Source organism: Halichoeres trimaculatus, unplaced genomic scaffold, assembly GCF_033239565.1.
Source record: "Halichoeres trimaculatus isolate MK-OKI-2021-1 unplaced genomic scaffold, fHalTri1.1 fHalTri1_scaffold_4, whole genome shotgun sequence".
NCBI classification, from domain to species: Eukaryota; Metazoa; Chordata; class Actinopteri; order Labriformes; family Labridae; genus Halichoeres; species Halichoeres trimaculatus.
In genome coordinates this window covers 13,385,012-13,396,181 of record NW_027437182.1, presented here as the reverse complement: position 1 = coordinate 13,396,181, position 11,170 = coordinate 13,385,012, and the positions used below count along the sequence as shown (strand labels likewise).

General features: G+C 40.2%; 2 protein-coding genes across 2 annotated transcripts; both read left to right on the top strand.

Annotated features, from left to right (window-relative positions):
• The first annotated feature begins 77 nt into the window (after positions 1 to 77).
• On the top strand, positions 78 to 3,246 carry pex11g (peroxisomal biogenesis factor 11 gamma). The gene is made up of 5 exons (XM_074668444.1): positions 78 to 281; positions 856 to 1,053; positions 1,213 to 1,391; positions 1,704 to 1,772; positions 1,889 to 3,246. The coding sequence occupies exons 1-5, from the start codon at positions 219 to 221 to the stop codon at positions 2,079 to 2,081; spliced, it is 702 nt and encodes a 233-aa protein (XP_074524545.1). The 5' UTR covers positions 78 to 218; the 3' UTR covers positions 2,082 to 3,246.
• Positions 3,247 to 3,427: 181 nt separating this feature from the next.
• On the top strand, positions 3,428 to 11,083 carry LOC141789646 (amyloid-beta A4 precursor protein-binding family A member 3). The gene is made up of 11 exons (XM_074669172.1): positions 3,428 to 3,953; positions 4,764 to 5,781; positions 6,397 to 6,424; positions 6,502 to 6,647; positions 6,808 to 6,894; positions 8,031 to 8,201; positions 8,919 to 9,098; positions 9,192 to 9,404; positions 9,665 to 9,784; positions 9,906 to 10,046; positions 10,173 to 11,083. The coding sequence occupies exons 2-11, from the start codon at positions 4,777 to 4,779 to the stop codon at positions 10,242 to 10,244; spliced, it is 2,163 nt and encodes a 720-aa protein (XP_074525273.1). The 5' UTR covers positions 3,428 to 3,953; positions 4,764 to 4,776; the 3' UTR covers positions 10,245 to 11,083.
• Positions 11,084 to 11,170: the final 87 nt, after the last annotated feature.

The following is an 11,170-nucleotide window of genomic DNA, read 5'->3' as shown; positions in this document are numbered from 1 at the left end:
GAAGAAAAGAGTTGAATATGTTTAAATGCTGAGGCAGCATAAGTGGTTAAGGTTCGACTTGGTCTAGGATCGTCTAGTTGAGTCTGTTTCAGCCACTTCCTGTTTCAAAGTCCAGCTGGGAGCTTGAGGTGATAGCAGTCCACATCAGAGATGTTTATGCAGGTTTTTCACAGGTCAGTGTTTATTTGTTGTAGCGAGTTGTGAGAGGTTACGGAGACATGCAGCAGTCTTTGGAGGCTTTGGTGAAGGTGCTGGAGACGTACAGAGGAAGGGATAAAATCGTAAGTGCATGTGTTTCACTAATCACGAATGTAAACAAACACGTAACTATTGTCTCAATACTTCTCAGAATGTGTGAGCAATTTACATCTTTATTTTTCCCCAAAAAAAAATTAAATGATGAAACTTAATAAAACAATTGTGATTGGAGCACTATTTATTTACTATAGCGTTTCATGTTTTTAATAATCAACTGGCAAAGAAACTGTCCCCGATTCTGCTTGTATCAATAAGTTTGATCAATACTTAGCAAGTTCACCTATTCTGGGCACTGTTTAATTAGGGGGTGAATATTGGAAAGCTTTTTGCCAAAACCCCAAACTGTTACAAGAAACTGAAAAAAAGACTGATGTTTTAAATTATTCTAAATACTAGACAGCAAAAGGCAAATGTGCCTACCAGTTTTTTGATTTGTTACCAGAGGCAGAGTCTTTACTTTATACTGTTGTTTTATCCCAACCCATTTAGGATAGTGTGGGGGAGTATAATCCAAAAGGGAAAAAATCCCCAGCAAATACTTGGTAACCTCTCCAAGACATCCTAACAGGTGTTTTCTTCATGTGTATGTCCCCACAGATCAGGACCATGTGTTATGGCTCTCAGCTGGTCGGAGGTGCTCTTTCCCTTAAAGCTGAAACAGACGTTTCATCCCAACGTCTTGGGAAAAGTCTGCTGCTGTTCTCTGCTCAGCTCAGCCACTGTAGGACAGTGCTAAGGCTGTTTGATGATCTCTCCATGCTGGCTTATTCTCACAGTTATGGGTTCGGTGACAGGGTGAGGAACAAAACAGCTTAATATCCCAAACTCAGTATGGGATGGATTTTCTCCAACTGATTATATAAGTTATTTGTCCATCTGCAGAGCAAAACTTGTGTAAGATATTGTATGAGGGAGCACAATCTCAACATTTAACATGTCACTGTTCTTTAAAAGGAGGAGGATGCAGGCGTGCGCTGGATCTCTGTTTTGAACAACGTGGCTGACCAGCTGTATTACCCCTGTGAGCACATAGCATGGGCAGCAGACGCAGAGCTCATTAAAGTGAAGTCTGATAAGTGGTGGCTGCTGTGCACAGCGCTGTGGGGAACGTCTCTGCTACTGGGAATACTGAGGTCAGAGATCATCTGTCTGCACATCACACACAATTAAATCAAATCTGACTGAATATAGTGTTTTAGAAACATAAGGGACTGCTGAATGCAAATTTTATGATTTTTTTAGTTGTGTTTTGACAGTCGACACAGCTCTGAATGAAGCTGAAAAATTACATACTTACTATAACATACTATAACATGATAAAATATACCGAAACTACTAAAATATTTGTGAAACTAACCTTCTAAAGGCAATTAACCTCCTTAAGCAAACAACCACAAAACAGCAACTGTCTGAGTTGGACTTTTTTTTTTTTTTTTGGTCTTTAGATCACTCCGAGTTCTTCTGCTGCTAAAGAAGAGGCTGAAGAAACATGACAGGGATGGCGGTGGAAGCAGGTGTGGCTTTCTGTTACTCTTCCTTCCAAAATTTAGAAATAATTCTGACATTTTTCTAAATATTATAGCTTTAAAATGTTGAATCAAGTCTCATAATTTTGTTTTGCACTCTGCAGTCGCTCTCATCTGCACAGACAGATGCGGAAGGAGCTGCTCTCTGTCCTCAGCAGTATGGCAGACCTCAGTAATGCCATTCATTGGATGCCACCTGGCTTCCTGTGGGCGGGACAATTCCCCAACTGGCTGGTGGGGCTGATGGGAACTGTGTCCTCTCTGGTTGGTTTGATCCAGATGAGCAGCAGTGATTAGACGGACAGTGCACAGTCTTAACCCCAAAATGATGTGATAGGGGAATATTTTAAGTCCATGGATGAAAAGCGAATCCTGAATGTGGTCAGATCTCAATCAGACCATCTGTGGAAATTCATTTTAAAATTTTACTAATAAAAAAATCAGTCAACAAGACCTAAATTCTAGAATAAGTGAAAGAACTCATTAGACTTTAGAGTTCAAGGTCTGAATGACAGTACCATGCAAGAACTATTGTTGGATTAGTCCATCTACTAATACACTACTGATATGTTAAATGATACTTGTCCCAATCAAAAAAGATGTGAAACTTACTCAGAAATTGAGGTCTGACATTGCATTTTTGAACAGTGTTTTCAGAAAGTAGGATGAAAACAAGTCCTAATGATGTTTGGTAAACTGACATGTAGTTCAAGCATACGTAGTGCCACCTACTCTTTGGGACTTGTTTTTAGAACAGCCAAGTTTCTAAAGCCACAGATTCATCTGGGAGGACAACTCTTTTGCCTGAAGAGTACAAGACTGCTTGCAGTGTGTATCCTTGTTTACAGTATGCAAAGCTGTCTGAGACTTTGTTCTCATATGTTGATTCTCCCACAGAGTGTTATGTGTAACACCAGGTAAAGCTCAGAGGAAAGATTTTACCTCTCCCCCTTCAATTGATTGTCTGAGAAGGTCAGTGCCCAGGGTACTGGGTTTTAGAGTTATTGTGTAGAAATTGAGGCTCTGTCGTGATTTAAGGATAATTACAATGGCTGTTAAATGACTGGAATATCATTGCCTTAAATACGCACTCCATCATCTGTTTTTCACTGTTGCCTTTTCACACCAAGAGATTCTTAAGCAACAAGTTTAGCAGCACCATTTTATTGTGTGAAATTTGGGTCACTCAAAATAATTTGAATCGTATTGTCCTTGTTTCAAGATGAACTTCATGTTTGAATGTAATATCCTAGAAACTACACAACATAGTCTAGTTTCAATTCCTGATATGCTGTTAGGCTGACTCGAAATATTTGATACAAATACAGCTTATCTACATTTCATTTTTTCAAGATCAGTTAAATACTGCATAGATTTAAAAATAATAATAATAATAAATGAATAAAAAGAAAAAACAACAACACAAGTTTATATGATACATATAGTGTTTCTTTTATTGTGTCCATAAAGCTGCTTGATATTTGAATTGAAATGTTTGTACGATTATAATCATTGATGATTTAAACGTCGTTTTTCTTCTTCTTTTTTAATAAATTGTATTGCCTTCTTCTTCTCGGCGTGTGATTGAGGTTTGATTAAGCAGGTCTGAAAGGCTGCATGTGACGTATTGTAGTTGTGGCCTTCAAGTGTTGACGGGCAAGCAGTAAATTAGATAAGAACTTCGTGAGCGCCTCCAGCCTCATGTAACATATCCTGGCCGTCCTATCTTAAGGGTGCAGAACTTTATTCTATACCCGTAGTTTACAGCTACTCATTTTGACGATATACATTTTTAATATTTGGAGGTTGTAACGATTTTTTTAATGAAGATCGTGGTTAAGTTTTCTGTGCACTCACAAAAGAAAGAGGGAATTACGAGGTGCTGTAAATGCAACACAGCCCCAGAGTCAGCGAATGCATAAAAGCTGTTGAGTTGCGAGAAGAAACAATGACAGTTAACCTTTAATTTTCGCAGTGTCTATCTTCGAACTCTTAAAATATGATTAAATTAATTTATTTAATAGTTGTCTTTTTGGTATTATGACGAAAAAAGCAGAGTTAAAGTTTTGGAGAACATTAAAACCCCAAACCACGTCAACTTCTCTGTCGTGGCACCCACAGGACTGTCTGTGTGGGTACAAAGAAACCAAGAAAGACCCCAAATATCAGGTGAGAGCTACTTTTTTCGGTGCTTTGACCACTAATTTAAACGTAAATCTAGCATATTAAGTTATTGAGCTCTTGTTGGTTTGCTAGGGTTTGTTATTAGCTGGCTTAAGGCTACTTTTACAGCTACCTTTAATTAGCCAAACAGAGACGCACTGTTTTCGTGTCTCATATTATTCTGTGCTTTTATAAGGTTGCAGGGTGATTTCATGACAGTAAGACTTGATTTCTGAATTGTAAACGTTAGTTTATGCGAAAACGAGTCCGTTGTTGTTTGCAAGCATCCTGAATAACGGGCGACTTTTTAGACCCTGAAAGCTACATTCACCCGGTCTTTCCTAAGGTGCACTTAAACAAATAAGATAACTTCAGTGTATCAGAGGAAATTGTTTTTCAGTCTCATCTTCCAGGACGATGCTCCACTGCTAACCTATTTGTTTTATAACATTGTGATCGACCGAGTTACTTCCATTAAAAGTGTCACTCATAGTAAAAACAAGCTTGAAGGATCGTGCTCTCTGGGGACTATTAGATGTCGACATATGTTGTACATGTTGTCTTTGTACTTTGAGCTTCAGGCTGCTTCCTCTATCATGATGGTCTGGGGCAAAAAGGACAGGAGCCTGTATGATTCCACTCAAGATAACTCTTGCTTAACTCACAGTTTGTGCTGGCTCTGAAGACATTGTGTCACAATCTTCTGCACTTAATAACTCTGTGTGTTTGCTATTCCTTCAAAAACTTCATAATCCCATTTCTGAATGTCTTTCAGAGTGAAACTATTGTGCTGTAATCCAACTTTTTCTCCAACAGGCCTCCTTACAAAATGGACTCAGATGTCTGCCCTGCTGATCAGCTGGCATCAGCATTCTCAGACACCCTGTATCCACCTGCTGATTCAGCTGACGTGCTCTCCGGTGTTGATCTCAGTAGACAGACTGTGGTAGCACCTTCAGGTTCAGAGGTGCAGGATCTGGACTCATACAACCCCATCGAGCCCCCTCCTTTAGACTGGAGGTCAGACTCTTCCAGTGAGGCAGGCTCAGCGGGTGACCTGGATGACTCTAGCTACCCAACTGCTACTGAAAATCTGGATGAGGTCAGCCCAGATGAGCCAGTATCATCACCACCAGTGAATGAAACTTCAGTCAACGTGAGCCAGCAGGAGCTTCCAGGAAATATTGTGGAGGATATTGTTGAACTAGGAGAGGAGGAGGATGCAGCGGAGGAGGAGGAGGAGGATGTGGGTGTTGGGGACTTGGAGGGTACCGGGGAATACCAGGAGGAGGAGACTTTATGTGACCTGGAGAGCAGGGTCAATGAAGAGGAGGTTGAGGATGCCAGGAGGAGTTTGGGTGATGAAGATCACAGCCGCATCCACACCCTCCTCAGCCAGCTCCAGATGATGGGAGAAGAGCCTCACCTTCATGAGACACCCCCTCACCTGGCCCAGCATCAGTTCCCCAGCCGCTCTGATCTGGAAGCATGCGCCTCCTCCCTCACAGCAGACGACAGCAGTGAGACCACCGGGCTGCTTTTCTCTGAAAACCACCACAGGGACCTGCTGGGGCTGCTGCAGTTTACAGAGATCGGTGCTGCTCCCCCCACAACCTGTGTGCCTCACAGAGAGGAGGTGGATGCTGTGGTGTCTGTGTCCTACAGTCAGGAGGACGCTCAGCGGTTTTGGGGCCATTGTGGAAATGGTCAACAGGAGCGGCACAGGGATGACTCCATCACCTCTCTGCCTGATGAAGAGTATCCTGAGCCTGTGTGGATGAAGGTGGGTGAGGAGCCTCCAGAGGAAGAGGAGGCTGCTGCAGAGAGCGAGCAGGTAGGTTCAAAAATCCTCAACACAATCAGTTCAAGCTCAAGTTAGAGGAGAGTTTTGTTTAATATGTTATTATTCATCATGTTATTTTTGTGAAATTTAATTTTTCATCCCAATTTTCAACCGAATGAAACATCCAATCCACGCTTAGGAAAACAGTTTATATTAGTATAACAAATGCACAATCAACAACACTGAAGAAATATATCTTAAAACATTTTTACTGCATTTCCAGATGAAGATGGTAAGATTAATGTTTTTCTTTGTGGCTACAATCATGGATCATTGGATACTTATGTAACATTGATCTGTATGGATGTAACTTTGAATTTTACTTCTAGCTGAATTTGAAGATGGGCTAAGCAGAATACTTACTACATTTTAATCAGATATATATTATTGTTTTCTTAATACAATGAAGTGTCTTCTTTATACTTTATTACAAGTGAAACCAAGACTTACTTTATTTAACCCAATGAATATGTTGCATCAAAATACAACATACAAATTAGCTACCAGAAATTAATAGGATGGAGAAACAAAGGAAAGAAATCATTGTTGCTTTTGGTTGAGTTGCGAAGTAAAGTTTTATTGATTTTTTTAATGTTTTGATTGCAGGGGGCTGATCAACAGTCATTTAAAAATGGTAAGTTAAAGATCTTAATCTTTCCCTGAAACACAGACATGAGCTGGAGTTTTACTGTTTGTGTGTTTACTCTTCAGTGCCTGGTCCGTGTGACCCAGAGGACCTGCTGGATGGAGTAGTGTTTGGTGCCAAGTACCTCGGCTCTACTCAGCTTAAATCTGAGAGGAACCCAGCTACAAACGCTCGCATGGCTCAGGCTCAGGAGGCTGTGGACCGAATCAAGGTGAAACCATTAGATACTTTCTCGATGGCTCTAAATATCAAGCTGTGGCATCACAGTTGTGTTCTGCATGCCCACCATGTTTCTGTAAAACTAGATTCAGATTCATCATGACACGAGCTGGTTGAGCTGTGAATACAAAGGAAACTGATGTTTCTTCCAGGCACCAGAGGGAGAGTCCCAGCCTATGACAGAGGTGGATTTGTTCATCTCCACCCAGCGAATCAAAGTGCTCACTGCTGATACTCAGGTGGGTTTGGGAGAAATCTGTTAAACATCTTACATATTCATTTTGAATTCCTTACCTCTCTTCTTTCAAACAGCGGTTTGGGCATAAAAAAATTCTCTCTGTTTTATCAGTTTCTTGTAGTAAAAAAAAAAGTGTCAACTGTTATAAGCTTAAAATCTGTTGTTTTTATCGCTTTTGAACCAACAGATGTTGACAGATTTCAGGCTGTAGGATAAAACTTAGTTATTGAAACAAAATGATAACATTAACAGAGATGTTCCAGAGTCAGATGAGATGTTGGACTGTGTTTATTCAAAAGTATGCAGTTTTTTTTTCTCTTTGTGTGATGGGAAGAAACTGATTTGAGTTTGAAGTAAAAACAGAAGATGAATTGAAAAAGAACATTGGAAGGTGTGTCTTAATTAGATGTCGTGTTCTGTCAGCCCTGATGTTTGTCCTTGAAGGTCAGCACCATGTCTTAATTTCAGCCTGCCCACCCATGCAGCAAGATTTCTTAATATAGAAGCTGATGGAGGTTTAATAACAGAGCTCTGCAGCAATGCTGCAGTTATACTAGTCTATTTTCCTCCTCAGTGTGGTTGAATTGTCAGGAGAGTCTAAGTGGGTCATCTACTGTCAGCTGCTCCCACTTTGCATGGCTGGATGCTCCGTGTTGCACCATGACCATGACCATGAAATGACTCCTGTTGCTTTGAGAGACGATTCTTATTTCTAACTTAGAGGTTTTGGACAAATTAAGAGCATGTTTATTGCAAATTATTCTTAAGTTTCAAATGTTTTTGGTCATGCATTCCATTACATACACTTTTAAGGTCCCTTTCTGTGCATCACAATGGAAGCAGAAAGTTGTAAAAAAAAAAAAAAAACTTTTCAAGAAGTTTATATTTGTTTTCTAAATTTACTTATTTTTCAAAATTGTAAAGCTTTTCCACTTGTCTTTGAACACCAAGGTAATGGTTGTGTCCAACGATTGCTTTGATGAACTTATTGGTGAAATGGAAATAAGGGAGGGGCAGCGTTCTTTGTGAAGCACTTAAATGACTTATTAAATCTTGGCAAGTTAAAGTGAAAAGCAGCACTTCCTGTTTCTCCCTGTTTCTAAATTTGTTAACCCTTTGTGTCCTGTTTCCTGTCAGGAGGCCATGATGGACCACGCTCTGCAGATGATCTCGTATATCGCAGACATTGGTGACATTGTGGTTCTGATGGCTCGGAGGAAACGTAAAGGGCAGGAAGCAGACTCTTCATCTTCCTCTGGCTCTCAGAAGAAGTGCTTAATGATCTGTCATGTCTTCTCCTCTGATGATGTAAGTATTAAATTGAAATTCTTGATGTGTTTGACTTATTAACCCTCACTTTGATTTAATCCCAGAAGCTGTCGAAGGAAAAAAGCTGTTTATCCCCCTCTCCTGTTATCTTTAGAGAGTCCACCACTTCATCACTTGAATCCATCTGTGTTCTTGCCTTTTATCCCTGAAGTGAGCTCACAGTTTAAGACATTATTAAGGTGTCTTTTGCTCCCCTCAGTGTCACACTCAGATCAAATGTGCTGATTGTTTGGTCGCACAATAGTTTCAGCTTTAGCTTGGCCTGGTTTCCTTCCCTCAGACAGGCAGCGAGTTCTCCTGAATGTAAAAATGGTCTGGCTGTTGTCCCAGTTTCCCACAGTTGGCAAGACTGAATAGGAGCAGCAGGAGGAAGACTTTCTTTTTTAGAAACTAATTAGCTGTGGGATACTTGAAGCCAAGAGGCCACTGTGTCTGTTGCTGATTTTTTGTTCCCAATGTTGCTCTTTATGTGAAGAATTTTAATTTGAAATATGAGGTGGAGGATTTAATGTTTAGAAATAACTGCTGAAAATACAAAGAGAACTACTTTTTTTTCCCAGTGTTTCACATGCTTTTTGTTTCCTTTTTTCTGTGAATAAAGGGCAACAACAATGAGTATTTTTGTCTGAAATATACGGTAGACACAAAGCTGAATATCACCACAGTTGAATCTGACTCAGCTTTTATCCATCCCAGGCTCAGACCATTGCCCAGGCCATCGGTCAGGCATTCGGAGTGGCCTATCAGCAGTTTCTTCAGGCCAACGGCATAAAGTCCAGTGATCTACGACCTGGCGAGTACAGCGACTACCTGGAAAGCCAGGAACTCTACAACGGAGACCTGGCCCACTTCTCTGACTCCCAGAACATCAGAGATGTAAGCACAAGGATGATGTTTGTCTTTGATGCTAAATATTTGTAAGCAATGAACTTGTTCACTGAAAGGCAAAATCCTCTATCTGTGGCTCAGGTTGTCATCACCAAGGCTGCTGGAGAGATCCTGGGTCTGGCGGTAGTGGAGTCAGGCTGGGGCTCCATCCTGCCTACTGTGGTTGTGGCAAACCTCCTTCATGGAGGTCCTGCTGAGCGCTGCGGAGAACTTAGCATTGGAGATCGCATCATGTCTGTTAATGGCACCAGTATGGTGGGTCTGCCAATCGCCACCTGCCAGAACATCATACGGGTAAGATGGGGGGGCAACTTTAGTCCTGAGATGAACAATCATATGAGTGTTAACTAAAACAGAAGAATTAATCTTATTGAGCTGTGATAAATGTCTTGATGAAGCTTCAGATTTAACACCTGATTGTAAATACTGAAAACCTAAGTGAAGCTGCCTCCTATGTAATAGTGTCAGAAGTGCACTAGATGGCGCTGTGTCTCCTCTCTCCTACAGTGAGCACTAACTCTAGTGCCATGTCTCACATTTTGCTTCCTTCTCAGGATTTAAAAAGCCAAAAATATGTAAAGCTTAGCATCGTTCACTGTCCACCGGTCACCATGGCTATTATCAGGAGGCCAGATCCTAAGTTTCAGCTGGGCTTCAGTGTGGAGGATGGCATCGTGAGTCCAGAATTATTTACCTGTTTCTTTCATCTCTTCACTTTATTGAACAAAACACCTCAAGGTCCTGCTTTTGCTTTCAGCTTTGGCTCAAACATTTTTTTTAATCTGTTTGGTGCAGATCTGCAGTCTGATGCGTGGTGGCATAGCAGAGAGAGGAGGCATCCGTGTTGGGCATCGCATCATAGAAATCAACGGACAGAGTGTCGTCGCCACACCGCATGACAAGATCATCCAGATTCTGACTAACGCTATCGGAGAGGTTAGAAGAGATCAAAACTAAATACAGAAGTCATTTCATTCTGTCATGTGTAAAGCTCATGGTTTCAACTCATCTGTAGTATTAATAACATACTCTCAAAAATGTAATCCTTTTTTCTCTTTGCAGATTCACTTAAAGACTATGCCAGCTTCAACGTATCGCCTTTTAACAGGACAAGAGCAGCCAGTGTTTCTTTGAGACTTTCTGCTGCATTAGGGATGAAAATACTGCACAGTGTTCAAGCTACAAGAACTTTTGCCAAACTCAGAAAATATTATGCAATTGATCATACAGCTCATGGAAAGCTGTTGTCACGATCACTGAATATTACAAACTAGTCTAGTTATATATTTTAAGAGTAAAGCATATTTTTAAGTGACAGAGTTAGATGGTAGCTTTCCATTTGTATATATCTGATATTTAACAATAAGGTGGTAGCTGAGATGCAATAATTATGGACAGAATATTTTTTGGCTGTAATAACTTTTACATGTATTACTCTAATTTAGGGTGTATGGTTTTCCAGCCGGGCATATCCAGTGTGCCTGAGCTGAACTCGCTTGCAGGGGAAACCTTTTGAGCCAGAACAAAGACCGGATCATTAGGATGTGCTTTTAGTACTTCACATATCATGCAGGCATGCACTCATGTTCATCCAAATAATGTGTCCCTGAATGTGCCTGTTAGGAAGCGGAGATCATGCACAATTAAAGGTAACTGCCTTATTTGAAAGAGAGAAAAATAGGTTTATTTTTGAGAGTTTTTTTGGCATTAGTGCTCATTAAATCGATATCATGTAACACACCTGGATTTTATTTATTCAAGTCAGTGGTCAAAGAATACATTTCCAGATAGAAAATGTTTTTATATCAGAGACTGTATTTAAATTGAAATAATTTTAGAACAAGCGTTGCATTTTTTTTTATTTTGCTACATTCACTGTATGTTAAAATTTGGAGGGGTCTATTTTTTTTTGTCAATATTTAGAAATGTTTAATGAAGCACAGCATGGTACAGCTTATAAAATATTGTGTCCAACCTGCAAATTAAATATGGTTGAAAAATAAATATATTTTTTAACTTTCACAGTAATATTATGTATGCACATGCTGCTCTTGCTAATA